This window comes from Salarias fasciatus, chromosome 4 (genome assembly GCF_902148845.1).
Source record: "Salarias fasciatus chromosome 4, fSalaFa1.1, whole genome shotgun sequence".
Classification (NCBI taxonomy): domain Eukaryota; kingdom Metazoa; phylum Chordata; class Actinopteri; order Blenniiformes; family Blenniidae; genus Salarias; species Salarias fasciatus.
In genome coordinates this window covers 5,161,087-5,174,659 of record NC_043748.1, presented here as the reverse complement: position 1 = coordinate 5,174,659, position 13,573 = coordinate 5,161,087, and the positions used below count along the sequence as shown (strand labels likewise).

At 40.8% G+C, this 13,573-nt stretch overlaps 3 protein-coding genes and 2 pseudogenes across 3 annotated transcripts; 2 read left to right on the top strand and 3 right to left on the bottom strand.

Annotated features, from left to right (window-relative positions):
* Positions 1 to 1,786: 1,786 nt before the first annotated feature.
* LOC115386860 (hemoglobin subunit beta-2-like) lies at positions 1,787 to 2,434 on the bottom strand. The gene is made up of 3 exons (XM_030089308.1): positions 2,343 to 2,434; positions 2,040 to 2,262; positions 1,787 to 1,918 (listed from the first exon to the last, which is right to left on the bottom strand). The coding sequence occupies exons 1-3, from the start codon at positions 2,432 to 2,434 to the stop codon at positions 1,829 to 1,831; spliced, it is 405 nt and encodes a 134-aa protein (XP_029945168.1). The 3' UTR covers positions 1,787 to 1,828.
* Positions 2,435 to 4,387: 1,953 nt separating this feature from the next.
* On the top strand, positions 4,388 to 5,071 carry LOC115386854 (hemoglobin embryonic subunit alpha-like). Its single transcript, XM_030089304.1, has 3 exons — positions 4,388 to 4,501; positions 4,591 to 4,798; positions 4,894 to 5,071. Exons 1-3 carry the CDS (start codon positions 4,407 to 4,409, stop codon positions 5,020 to 5,022), a joined length of 432 nt encoding a protein of 143 aa, XP_029945164.1. The 5' UTR covers positions 4,388 to 4,406; the 3' UTR covers positions 5,023 to 5,071.
* Positions 5,072 to 7,251: 2,180 nt separating this feature from the next.
* LOC115386856 (hemoglobin subunit alpha-2-like) lies at positions 7,252 to 7,894 on the bottom strand (annotated as a pseudogene).
* Positions 7,895 to 9,447: 1,553 nt separating this feature from the next.
* LOC115386855 (hemoglobin embryonic subunit alpha-like) lies at positions 9,448 to 10,077 on the bottom strand. Its single transcript, XM_030089305.1, has 3 exons — positions 9,974 to 10,077; positions 9,676 to 9,883; positions 9,448 to 9,576 (listed from the first exon to the last, which is right to left on the bottom strand). Exons 1-3 carry the CDS (start codon positions 10,066 to 10,068, stop codon positions 9,448 to 9,450), a joined length of 432 nt encoding a protein of 143 aa, XP_029945165.1. The 5' UTR covers positions 10,069 to 10,077.
* Positions 10,078 to 11,509: 1,432 nt separating this feature from the next.
* On the top strand, positions 11,510 to 12,136 carry LOC115386859 (hemoglobin embryonic subunit alpha-like; annotated as a pseudogene).
* The last annotated feature ends 1,437 nt before the right edge of the window (positions 12,137 to 13,573 follow it).

Sequence of the window (13,573 nt, the reverse complement as noted above, 5' to 3'; positions counted from 1 at the left end):
TATCACATGAAATCATCATTCTCCTGGTTGTTCTTCATTTTTTCAGGTGCAATTATAAAATCTTTTCAAACTTAACACCTAAAATGTTTGCAATCAGTAGTTTGAATATAACAACTTTATTTGACTTATGCAAATAAGAGGAGAGAAAGAAACATTAAACTGCTGAAAGTAAATTTTGTACGACACCAGCATTTAGTAAAGACTACATGTTGTCTGACTTGTGGTTACACGGGTGTTTTTAATTTGGAATTGCTTTATTCTGGATTAAGTAATTCTGAAATATATTCACGAGCTTCATATTTATATAGGAAAAACGAGGGACTAAATGAGGCGTTCTGATTGGACGGGGGGGGGGGGGTCGTGACGTACTTACGTCTCCCGGAAGTAAATAGAATTTTTCTCTTCTTTGTTTCCCGATGAACTTTGACGCTACAGCTTTGAAAAATACCCGTGTGTTGTTAAGCGCCTGTCCATCCGCTAGTTTCATTAAATCCAATTCTCCCCACAACTGCCGTTCAAAAAAAATCGTCGCTTGGGTACAGAACGCCATCTTGAAATATTGCGTCATCACGACGGAGCATGCGCAGAAAGACTGCAATGAAGCCGCGCCGAATTTTCATATTCCGAAGCATAAACCTGATAGATCCATTTAATGTAATGTGTATGTTTTGCTGCTATTTACTTAAAAAGTTGAAAGCTTGCATTTTTTCTTCACAATTTGAGCTTTAAAATAATGATGTTCATAGTGGGGCAACCTTCATATGTATTTTTTTGTAAATGTATTTATACTTGACAAAAACATAATCAAGAGTTTGTCTAGTTTTCTGAGACAGACTGAAAATGAAAAGTTTTATTTAGAGTCAACACATAAGCTTTGTCAAAGAAAACAAAAATCAGTTATTCGTCATGAATATGAAATATTATTAAATTTACAGAATAAACAGAAGATAGGAATGAATGAATTATGTCTTTATTAGTCCCACAAGGGGAAATTCATTTCAGAAACTGTCAGATTATATTTCAGGGACTTCACAGTTCACTAATATTATAGTTCCAAAGCTTTTCATGATGTATTTCTAAAAATGTATTGAAAAAAATGGAAAAATATAGATTTCTTAGTGTGAATGACATAATTACAATCAAGAGTTGGAAGAATTTGAATTTCAGACTTTGAACGTCTCATTTGAAAAAAATAAATACATCAATTCTGATCTGAACTCAAAGTAATAAATTAAAAAAAATACTCGAATTCTGTTTAGGGCAATTTAAAACTTTTGTGAGTATTTCCTTTTTGATGTAACTTACAGCATATATCATAAATGTCACTGAATATACTCACACTTAGTTTTATTTTCTACTAGTACTTCTATTTGTTTGCAAAACAACTTCTTCATTTCATTTCAAAGGTTATATTGTTGTCAGAGAAATGACCTTCAGCCATTGACTGATCAGATGTTCAGTCCTTCCCCTAGAGTGAACAGTAGGATTATCAGTGAATGAAAAAAGTAATTAATTTTCATCATTAAATGAAGTGTTCCAGGGTTTATTTCAATTTTGGCCTAATTAAGTCACACTTTATGGCCAGAGAAGATGTGGTGTGTGGGCTGGATTTGCTTCAGAGCATCATATATGTTTGCCATACAATTTGATTTGGGAGAAAATATGTTTACTAGAGTAAAATATTTCAAATTTGTCAAATAGTGTTGATGCTATATTGAATTGACTTTATTAAACAAACACCAAGCCATGCTTTCTCTTTGGTCAGTTTATTGTTTTTTCAGATGAAACAAAAGAAAACAGAGCATCTGAGTTCTTGTGCATGTTCTCCTCAGTAGTACTGTTTCTGCAGGGAGGCCACCACCACGTTGAGGAACTTCTGGAACGCTTGCTGGACTTCAGCTGTGAAGTCTTTTCCCAGCTGACTGGCAATCACAATGGTCAGGCAGTCGCCAGGAGCGGCAACACAACACAGCACAGCATGAGGAGGAGGGCTCTTCATGTCAGTCAGTGAGGATTATAATCCCACAGTGATTTCTTACCTTGAAGTTTCCGGGGTCAACCTGCAGTTTCTCGGAGTGCAGCACACTCAGATCTGCAAATGCGGCCTTGATGTTGTCCATGTTGCTGACGGCCTGCTCCAGACCCTGCAGGACCACTCTTCCGTGGGCGGCCACCTTTGGGTTGGATGTGATGGCAGCAGCGTTGTAGAGGTTTCCAAAGCTGCCAAAGTACCTCTGAGTCCAGGGGTAGACCACCAGACACCTGAGGGAAGCATCCAACACCCTCACTTAGATTGAACAAAACTATACACAAAGAAATTCAAATCCTAAACAAAGCGTCACCTGGAAAGAGCAGCAGGACCAACGACACCGTAGTCGATCTTGGAGAAGATGTCCTGGATGGCTGCACGCTCGAAGTCTGTCCACTTGACCATTTTGTCTCTTTGGGTTTGTTCCACTTGTCCTGTGTTGGTCAGCTGCTGAAACAGGAGAATTTATAGCTGAGAGCTCCTCCCAGATGTGTGCAGCTGGGTGGAGCTGGAGGTGGGACAGCCATTAACATCAGAAAATATCATGAGAAGACACATTGTGTACATTTTGACAGAGGTTGAAGAAAATTTGAACAAGTAACCACAGCTCTTTGGATGCTTTAGGATCATGTGACTGTTTGAAAATAATAATCATAAAAAACGGAGCATATAGAACGATTTAATTGGATTTTCTCTTATCATCACTTAAGGTTATTTGCGGGGACAATTTTATAATTTTATTTTTTCATTTATTTACTTTTTATTTTTGCATGACAATCTTTTCAGTCCAAGATGGCAAAGAGAGATGGTGTGTATTTAGCTGAGGAACAGCAAACCATATGAACAATAAATTAATTAAGCTAAAACATAAAAATAGGTGCTGATGAGTTCCACAAGTTGTATTTCATCCCAATAACTGATTAGAAAACGAAATATATTTTGCATAATAGCAAAACAATCTCAATAATGGTATTTTAGAATAGGAAATCCAACTCAAAGCAACAAAAATTAAATTAAATTTCAAGAAAACTTGTCAAGAATTTCTTGAGATATATAAATGATGACATTGCATTGACCATATGGATGGCTGCACTGATTAAATGCATTTTATTGATGTGTAAAGTTATTTGAGAAACTTTTTTTCTGGTCAGGAGGAGGTCGCTGGTATCTTGAGCTCAGATCGTGACTTGGTGAAATGTCAGTGAGATATGACACGTGGAGCTACGTGGGTTCTGTGGGTTGAATGGTATCAGTGCAGTGTGGACTCTTCTTATCAGTGGCAGAGGTGAGAGGAATGAAGGAGGATCCACCTCCACCTCCTGGGCGTTTCTGACCACAAGGTTTATGTATTGCATGTTACTGTAATGAACCTGCAACAGATTTCAGATTTGGGATATTTCATCATTGATGTATCTGTCTTGTTACATTTGATATTCACGTTAGGAATAAAGTTCAGTTGTTGAACAGTTTCTGATGCACTTCTTGCATAAAATTGGAGGAACTTTCCGTGACATGAACAAACTCATACAACTCATTCAAATAAAAAAGTAAAGAGAAGAAGTCTCAAAAGGTTAATGCACTGTCAACCCTTTTATCACAAAGTAGAAATAAATGCTTTCACAGAGAAGTACTGAGATCGTTTCACTTTTCATGAATTCACTTCGATCATTACTGTAAACTCCACTTACAAAAATGAAAAACTGACCAAAACTAGCCTATTTTTAAATAAATAAATTTCTCTTGGAATGAATTCTCGAATTCCTGTCTGAAACTGGATTAGCATTTCTGGCTGCAGTCGGTTTACATATTTCTTTAAGATGTCAAATTAATTCTGAACATTAAACTTCTGTTCAAGACAGATATTGGACAATGTGAAGGGATGATCTTAAGCTTGACTTTACTTAAAGGTGACTTTTAAAGCACTGGCTATTTTTTCATGCTGATTTAATGCAAATATGCATGTATTTATTTGGTGACACTTTACTTGAAGCACCCTGTATAACACATTATAAGTACATTTATAAAGTATTATAATGCCATTATAGCAATGTGTAGCTATAGTTATAAACATTCATAAATTATCACAATGCTTTACAGCATCAACTAGGGCCAGGACCTAACCCTAACCCTATGTTGTATAGTGGGTTATAAAGCATTTTGATCATTTATAAGTGTTTATAACTACTTATAATGTGTTATACAGGGGTGCTTCAAGTAAAGTGTTACCAAAAATGTAGATTTAACTGACACACATGCCTGTATCTCATGTCAGACATGAGTGGTGTGGGGGCCTCCTCCTCAGGTGGGTGTGTCCATCCACTGTCTCATGTATATAAACCCCTCAGTTCCTCTGTGGAGCCAACAATCAACAGGCAAGATGAGTCTCAGCGCTAAAGACAAGGACACAGTGAAAACCTTCTGGGCCAAAGTGGCTCCCAGAGCGGGGGACATCGGTGCTGATGCTCTGTCCAGGTAAATATGACTTCATGGCTGACTGATCTTCTTCATGCTCCAATCTCTCATTTTCAACTTTCCTTTTCCACCTGGTCTACCTTCTCCAGGATGCTGGTTGTGTATCCTCAGACCAAGACTTATTTCTCCCACTGGAAGGATCTGAGCCCCGGGTCTGCGCCTGTGCAGCTCCACGGAGCCACTGTGATGGGTGGAGTGGCTGAGGCTGTGGGGAAAATTGATGACCTGACCTCAGGCCTGGTGGAGCTGAGTCAGCTGCATGCCTTCACCCTGAGAGTGGATCCTGCAAACTTCAAGGTATTCATTCAGCTTTCAATCGAATTTGAAGTGAGTTAAAAATGAAAAAAACAAGGATCTATGATTTGTTAAATGCAATTCCTGTCTTTCTCCAGATCCTGTCTCACAACCTGATGGTGGTCATGGCCATGCAGTTCCCCAGTGACTTCACCCCTGAGGTTCATGTGTCCATGGACAAGTTCCTGGCTGCTGTGGCTCTGGCCCTGTCTGAGAAGTACAGATGAACTGCAGGCAGCAGCTCCAACCTGCAGGGAGACTGACTCTCTGTCAGTTTCAATAAAACATGAAATAAAAAATATTGTTGTGGTTGTTTTTGGGAACTGTTGAATTTCATTTGTCTCAAATCACCTGAATAAATCAACAACAAACCGAAAAAGTATGCACCATTATTCATGAAGCGTTACAAAAAATCCTACATTTTTTGACAAAAGGAAGTGACAGCTTAAATTATTGTCAAAAATGATTCTGTGCAAGGATATATAGGGGCAGACAGGGGAAACATGGGGACATATAGTTGAAGCCCATCCTCCGATCCCCCTTTTTAAAAAGGGGAACCACCACCCGAGTCTGCCAATCGAGAGGCACCGTCCCCCGAACGCCACGCGATGTTGAAGAGACGTGTCAACCAAGATAGTCCCTGCACATTCAGAGACTTGAGGTACTCAGGGCAAATCTCCTCCACCCCCCAGTGCCTTGCCACCGAGGAGCTTACCAGCCACCTCGGTGACTTCAGCTTGGGTGATGGACGAGCCCACCTCTGAGACCTCAGCCTCTGCTTCCTCTGCGGAAGACGTGGCGATGGGATTGAGGAGGTCCTCGAAATATTCCTTCCACCGTCCAACAATATCCCCAGTTGAGGTCAGCAGCTCCCCACCTCCAGTGTAAACAGTGTAATGGAGACCCGCTTTCCCCTCCTGAGGCGCTGGGCGGTTTGCCAGAATTTTTTCGAGGCTGACCAGTCGTCCTCCTTCATAGCCTCCCTGAATTCCTCCCAGACCCGAGGCTCCTTCTCCCCCAACGAGGTGACATTCCATGCCCCTAGAGCTAGTCTCTGTGTCCGAGGATCGGGTCGCCGGGCACCCTGCTGTCGACTGCCACCCAATCATTGCACCCGGCCCCTACGGTTCCCTCAGCGGGTGGTGGGTCCGCTGGAGTGTGGGCCCGCGTTGTCCCTTCGGGCTGAGCTCGGGCGGGCCCCATGGACAAAGGCCCGGTCGCCAGGCGCTCGATTGTGAGTCCCAAGCCCAGGGCTGGCTCCAGGATGGAGCCCCGGCTGCGCCATACCAGGCGACATCACGGTCCAAGATGTAAACTTCTCTATAGAGGCTGTTGACTTGCCCTTCATCTGGCCCATCACCCAGGACCTCTTTGCTATGGGAGACCCTACCAGGGGCATGAAGCCCCCAACAACATAGCTCCTTGGATCACGCAGGCACTCAAACTCCCCCACCTCTTTAAGGTGGCAGGTAACGGGGGAGGACTTCAGAGCATTAAGCCCCCACCATCATATCTGACAGCGAGGAGGCCTGTCTTGTGCTTGTCTTAAAAACAGCAACAACAAAATTTTATGAGGGATAAATCATCAATATTTATTTTAATCAAACTTTGCATGACAGTCAGTGGAGCTTGGAAACATGGAGATATGTCCTTAGGGCCCTTTACACAGGTCTTCAGTCAGCTTCACTGTCCTCAAAGCAGCCGCAGAGCTGCTTTTTCTGACATGATGCTTCATTAACAACTGTTCAATCAGTCAGAGAAATTAGGATGGAATTAGAAATTTGGAATGTTTTACAGATTGTCCAGTCTGGACAATGAACTTTAATGATAATGAACATGAACAGGTATTTTCACAGTTGATTTATTTCAATGAGTATTTCATAATGTTTTTTTTTTATTAATAGTTTTTTCAGTAATCAAAATAATGTAAAAGTTTCGATTTTTATGTCAAACACAATGTAGTTTAGACTCAAAGGCTGCTTTGGAAAGAAAAACTTCAGAATCTGGTGAATGCCTTGCATTGTTGTTGTTTTTTTTAATGAAAATTTCTTTCATTTTTTTTTTTACATTTAAAATTTGATTTGATTTGAAATGTGGGAGGAAAATGATCTTTCCCTTTGACAGAAAAAGTAAAAAACAACCTGCTGTTGTTGCACTGTGTTATCTGGTCCAGCTGTAGCACCTCCAATCTTTGGGAGGATGTCCTGATGTGACCCCGGTCCTGGATCAAAAGCTGCAGCTTCTTCAAGCAAGTGATTACGATATTTTGTTTTGTTTTTCCTCCTCTTTCAGTTATAGTGGTTTATAAGTTTTTTTCTTTTTCTGTGTGTGTGAGATTTTAAGACAAACAAAATTTGAATTATTCCATAAACAACCAGGACAATGATGTTCATTTCATATTTTATTGAAGATGACAGAGAGTCAGTCTCCTGCAGGGTGGAGCTGCTGTCTGCAGGTCACCGGAACTTCTCAGACAGGGCCAGACCCACGAGAGTCAGGAACTTGTCCACGGACACCTGAACCTCAGGAGTGAAATCCTTGGGGAACTGCTTGGCCATGACCACCATCAGGTTGTGAGACAGAATCTGAGGAAAGACAGGAACGAAATTGTAATGATCTCAGATATATGGATCAAAAAAAAAAAAAAAAAAACTCAGTTGAGATGGGCTTGAAAGCTGAATGTTACCTTGAAGTTTGTCGGATCCACTTTCAGACTGAAGGCATGCAGCTCACTGAGATTCTGCAGACCTGCAACCAGGTCGTCGATCTTCTCCACAGCTTCAGCCACTCCAGCCATCACTTTGGCTCCGTGCTGGGTGACCGGGGCAGACCGGGGCTCAGGTCCTGCCAGTGGGAGAAGTAAGTCTTGGTCTGCGGGTACACCACCAGCATCCTGGGAGCCGCAACACACACTTCAGTCAGCTTGCTGCCAAATGAGGGGGGTTAAAATAAAAATTAAGATAAAGAGCCATGAAGTCATATCTACCTGGACAGAGCATCAGCACCGATGTCCCCCGCTCTGGGAGCCACTTTGGCCCAGAAGGTTTTCACTGTGTCCTTGTCTTTAGCGCTGAGGCTCATCTTGATCACTTGCTTTGATTGTTGCTCCGGAGTCCAGAAGCTGCGGCTTTTTATAGGTGATCAGGACCGGGGTCACATCAGGACATCCTCCCCAAAGACTGGAAGTTCTCATCAGGACACGAGCCAGAGGAGGTGCAACAGCTGGACCAGATACCAACACAATGCAACAACAGTAGTTTGATTTGTTTTTTCTTTTTTATTTTTCTGTACAACGGGAAAGATCGTTTTCTCACAAATTTTAAATCAAACCAAACTCGATTTCTGAAGCACATTTCACATTAAAAGAAAAAAACGCAATTCGTTTACCAGATCGGAACAGCTTTTCTCCGCAAATTATTCCTCCTGTTTACTAAAGCAGACAAACTACAATGTGTTTGACATGAAAATTGTAAATGTTGCATTATTTTGATTGTTGAAAAAAATAGAACAGATATTATGAAATATCAATTGAAATAAATTACCAGTGAATTATCTGTTCCTGATCATTACAAATTAGTTCATCAAGATTCGACGATTTGTAAAATATTCCAAATCATCCCAGTTAATTTCTCTGACTGAACATTTGAAGCCAAGCAGCTCAGCAGTGCTTTGAGGACAGTGAAGCTGACTGAAGACCTGTGGAAAGGCATATCTCCATGTTCCCAAGGTCCAGTGGCTGTCATGCAAAGTTTGTTTTAAAATTAATATTGATAATTTATTCTTCATTGGTGTAAAAAAAAAAATAAAAAAATACAAGCCTCCTCCTGTCAAACATGATTGTGGGAACGTAATGCTCTGTTTTTCAGTTAATCACCATGAAAAAGAGCAAGACATTAAGATGCTCAGCGCGGATTGAAAGCAGTTGATTGTTTTTATAGTCATATTTGTCTTTGTAGGAATTCTGTACAAATCCTCGAAACTGTAATTGCAGTATCATGAAGGTAACTCCACTGTTCAGTTTTTTTCGATCGGTATTTCATTATATCTGAATTCTTTTTTATTTGTTGGGTTTTGTTTTCAGCAATAAAAATGTGACCGTTTGAATTCTTATGTCAAACAACGTACTTTGGCTGCTTTAGTAAACTTGAGAAATAATTTGTTGAAAGAGGCGGTTCTGAATTTGGTAAATGCGTTGCGTCCTTTTTTTTTTAATTTAATATGAAAAGTTCTTTCAAAATAAAGTTTGACCTTAATTTGAAATGTGCGAAAAAAAAGATCTTTCCAGGTTTGGCAACAAAGAAAAAGAAATAATCGAACTGTTGTTGCACTGTGTTGTTATCTGGTCCAGCTGTTGCACCTCCTCTGGCTCGTGGCCTGATAAGAACCTCCAATCATTGGGGAGGATGTCCTGATGTGACCCCGGTCCTGGATCACCTAAAAGCCCGCAGCTTCTGGAAGTAAGTGTTCAAGATGTGTTTTTTCCCCTCCTGTTTAAATACTAATGGTTTTTAAGTGTGTGTTTTTTTTCCGTGTGTAAGACAAATAAATTTTAAATGATCCCATAAACAACCAGGACAATGATGTTCACTTCATATTTTATTGAAGATGACAGAGAGTCAGTCTCCCTGCAGGTTGGAGCTGCTGTCTGCAGGTCATCGGAACTTCTCAGACAGGGCCAGACCCACGAGAGTCAGGAACTTGTCCACGGACACCTGAACCTCAGGAGTGAAATCCTTGGGGAACTGCTTGGCCATGACCACCATCAGGTTGTGAGACAGAATCTGAGGAAAGACAGGAACGAAATTGTAAATGATCTCAGATATATGGATAAAAAAAAAAAAAAAAAACTCAGTTGAGATGGGTTTGAAAGCTGAAAGTACCTTGAAGTTTGTCGGATCCACTTTCAGACTGAAGGCATGCAGCTCACTGAGATTCTGCAGACCTGCAACCAGGTCGTCGATTTTCTCCACAGCTTCAGCCACTCCAGCCATCACTTTGGCTCCGTGCTGGGTGACCGGGGCAGACCCGGGGCTCAGGTCCTGCCAGTGGGAGAAGTAAGTCTTGGTCTGCGGGTACACCACCAGCATCCTGGGAGCCGCAAAACACTTAAGTCAGCTTGCTGCCAAACGAGGGGGTTAAAATAAAAGTTAAGATAAAGAGGCATGAAGGCATATCTACCTGGACAGAGCATCAGCACCGATGTCCCCCGCTCTGGGAGCCACTTTGGCCCAGAAGGTTTTCACTGTGTCCTTGTCTTTAGCGCTGAGGCTCATCTTGATCACTTGCTTTGATGTTGCTCCGGAGTCCAGAAGCTGCGGCTTTTTATAGGTGATCAGGACCGGGGTCACATCAGGACATCCTCCCCAAAGACTGGAAGTTCTCATCAGGACACGAGCCAGAGGAGGTGCAACAGCTGGACCAGATAACAACACAATGCAACAACAGCAGTTTGATTTGTTTTTATTCTTCTTCCTTTTCAGCCGAATGGAAAAGATAGTTTTTCTCGCAATTTTTTAAATAATAAAAAAACTTTATTTATCATATTGAAAAATAAAAGAAACAACGCAATGCATTCACCGAATTCAGAACAGTTTTTCTCTGCTAATATTTCTCAAGTTTGTAAAGTAGAATTTGTGTATTAACTACATTGTGTTGACATGACAATTCAAATTGTCACATCATTTTAATTGTTGGAAAAAAAACCCAAATACAATACATAACAGATATTGTAAAATACTGATTGAAATAAATGAACTGTGAAGTTACCTGTTCATTAATTAAGTTCATTGTCCAAACTGGACAATTAAAAAAAAAAAATCCAAAACATTCCAGCCAATTCCATCCTAATTTCTCTGACTGATTGAACAGTTGTTTCAATGAAGCCAACATGTGAGAAACAGCAGCTCAGCAGCTGCTTTGAGGAACGTGAAAACTGACTGAAGACCTGTAAAGGGCTGTTCCCAAGCTCCACTGGCTGTCATGCATAGTTTGATTAAAATAAATATTGATTATTTATCCTTGGTGTAAAACAAAAAAAAGACAAGCCTCCTCCTGTCAAACATGATTGTGGGAACATGATTCTCTGCGGCGTTTTTCACATAGTTGATCACCATAAAAAAAGAACAAGACATCAAGATGCTCAGCCCATTAGGAAGCGGTGACTGTTTTTATAGCCATGTTCGTCTTTATTGGAATACTGTACAAATCGTCGAGTCTTGATTAACTGTAATGTAGTAATCATGAACAGGTAACTACTGTTCATTTATTTCGATTTGCATTTCATGATATCTGATTTTTTTTTTCAGAAATTAAAATGTGACCGTTTGAATTCTGATGTCAAACAACACGGTTTACACAAGGCTGCTTTAGTAAACTTGAGCCAATTATTTGGGAGAAAGGCGGCTGTGAATTTGGCAAATGCGTCGCGTTCTTTTTTTTTTATTTTATTTTAATATGAAAAGTTCTTCAAAATAATACTGACTTAATTTGGAATGCGCGGAAAAAATATCTTTCTGGAAAGAAAGACAAATAAATAATCGAACTGTTGGTGCATTGTGTTGTTATCTGGTCCAGCTGTTGCACCTCCTCTGGCTCGTGTCCTGATGAGAACTTCCAGTCTTTGGGGAGGATGTCCTGATGTGACCCCGGTCCTGATCACCTATAAAAAGTCGCAGCTTCTGGACTCCGGAGCAACAATCAAAGCAAGTGATCAAGATGAGCCTCAGCGCTAAAGACAAGGACACAGTGAAACCTTCTGGGCCAAAGTGGCTCCCAGAGCGGGGGACATCGGTGCTGATGCTCTGTCCAGGTAGATATGACTTCATGACTCTTTATCTTAATTTTTATTTTAACCCCCCTCATTTGGCAGCAAGCTGACTGAAGTGTGTTGCGGCTCCCAGGATGCTGGTGGTGTACCCGCAGACCAAGACTTACTTCTCCCACTGGCAGGACCTGAGCCCCGGGTCTGCCCGGTCACCCAGCACGGAGCCAAAGTGATGGCTGGAGTGGCTGAAGCTGTGGAGAAGATCGACGACCTGGTTGCAGGTCTGCAGAATCTCAGTGAGTTGCATGCCTTCAGTCTGAAAGTGGATCGACAAACTTCAAGGTACTTTCAGCTTTCAAGCCCATCTCAACTGAGTTTATTTTTTTAATCCATTGTTTGTTTATTATATATCTGAGATCATTTACAATTTCGTTCCTGTCTTTCCCCAGATTCTGTCTCACAACCTGATGGTGGTCATGGCCAAGCAGTTCCGCAAAGATTTCACTCCTGAGGTTCAGGTGTCCATGGACAAGTTCCTGACTCTCGTGGGTCTGGCCCTGTCTGAGAAGTTCCGATGACCTGCAGACAGCAGCTCCCACCTGCAGGGAGACTGACTCTCTGTCATCTTCAATAAATATGAAGTGAACATCATTGTCCTGGTTGTTTATGGGATCATTTAAAATTTCATTTGTCTCAAAATCTCACACCAAAAAATGTTTAATATTCTTAAGGATGTTTCCAAAAAAATTCTACCTTTATCCCTTTCAAAAAAAAAAAAACAAAAAAGTGATAGGTTATAATTCTCTTTTCTGGCACATTTGGGTTCAGACAGAAATGTGACGGGATACATTGAGCACTTGAATGTTTTTCAAACCTTTGATTTTCCCATTGATTCCGACAGTTTTCAGAGGGATGAAAAGTTCTGGACATGACAGTTTTTCTTCAAATGTAATCAAAACGGACTCTTTTTTTTTCCTCCACAAGGATGCCTCTTGTACATCATCTTATTTTCTTTTGGGAGACACTTGTGTCATTTCTGGTCAAAGAAAACCTTTGTGGTGAATTAAAACTAGTGTTAAGCCAAAATTTGGCTGAAGAATGAAACATAACAGTGACACTATAACTCATATTAGCAGACTGTTATTAACAATACTTCAAAGAGTAAGCCATTTGTCAAGTATAAGTCAAGTCGATGGTCCTCAGACTGTTGCAGAAAACAGACTTACCTCCTTGACCTCCTTTAACCCCAACAAGTGCATCCCACCTCCTCACTCCACTTACGTCACTAAACCACGCCCCTTCCAACACGTGGCCACTTTGTTTTGCACACACACACACCACACACACACACACACACACACACACACACCACACCACACACACACACACAATAATAATAATATTATTATTATTATTATTATTATTATTATCATTATTATTATTATTATTATTATTATATTATTATATTGCTAAAAATGTATAAAATAAGTAACATAAAAAATAAAAATAAACTGAAGAAACTAGTAAAATAGCTATAACAGCTTCAATCACGAGAAAGTGAAAAATAGAAAAACCTCTAAAAACGGCAACATTTTGAGAAAAGATTAAAATGCCTCCAACGGCAACAAATAAAAGAAATGACTTAAAATGAAAATTATAGAACTAAAAAAAAAACCTAACTTCACGAGATTTATTGTCCTGATTTGTAGCGTTTAGCTCCATGGCTCGAGACCCACCCTGCACTCAGAGACCAGAGGTCACCTCGGGACGCACGAGCCCTGCACTGAGGTGACCTCACGTGACCTGGAGTGAAACGCTCGCGCTGCTCGTCTACAAACCGAAGACCCGGGGAGCTGTGAGGTATAACTGAGTTTATGGTCCAGGGAGGAGGGTTTGCAGCGGGATGCGTTCGTGCGCGGTGTGTTTTGGAAAGATGATTGACGAGGCGCGCGCTGTCTGACTCACGCATCTTTTTACAAGCGAGTTAAACACGCACGACATGGTGAGGGAAAACA

Excerpts from the sequence above, each read along its gene's own strand:
- LOC115386860 (XM_030089308.1), bottom strand. The coding sequence starts at position 2,434 with ATGGTCAAGTGGACAGACTTCGAGCGTGCAGCCATCCAGGACATCTTC. Across the intron at positions 2,263-2,342 it reads GGTCCTGCTGCTCTTTCCAG|GTGTCTGGTGGTCTACCCCT; the intron begins GTGACGCTTTGT and ends TGCTTCCCTCAG. Across the intron at positions 1,919-2,039 it reads TTGACCCCGGAAACTTCAAG|CTGGGAAAAGACTTCACAGC; the intron begins GTAAGAAATCAC and ends ATTGCCAGTCAG.
- LOC115386854 (XM_030089304.1), top strand. The coding sequence starts at position 4,407 with ATGAGTCTCAGCGCTAAAGACAAGGACACAGTGAAAACCTTCTGGGCC. Across the intron at positions 4,502-4,590 it reads GGTGCTGATGCTCTGTCCAG|GATGCTGGTTGTGTATCCTC; the intron begins GTAAATATGACT and ends TACCTTCTCCAG. Across the intron at positions 4,799-4,893 it reads TGGATCCTGCAAACTTCAAG|ATCCTGTCTCACAACCTGAT; the intron begins GTATTCATTCAG and ends GTCTTTCTCCAG.
- LOC115386855 (XM_030089305.1), bottom strand. The coding sequence starts at position 10,068 with ATGAGCCTCAGCGCTAAAGACAAGGACACAGTGAAAACCTTCTGGGCC. Across the intron at positions 9,884-9,973 it reads GGTGCTGATGCTCTGTCCAG|GATGCTGGTGGTGTACCCGC; the intron begins GTAGATATGCCT and ends TGCGGCTCCCAG. Across the intron at positions 9,577-9,675 it reads TGGATCCGACAAACTTCAAG|ATTCTGTCTCACAACCTGAT; the intron begins GTACTTTCAGCT and ends GTCTTTCCTCAG.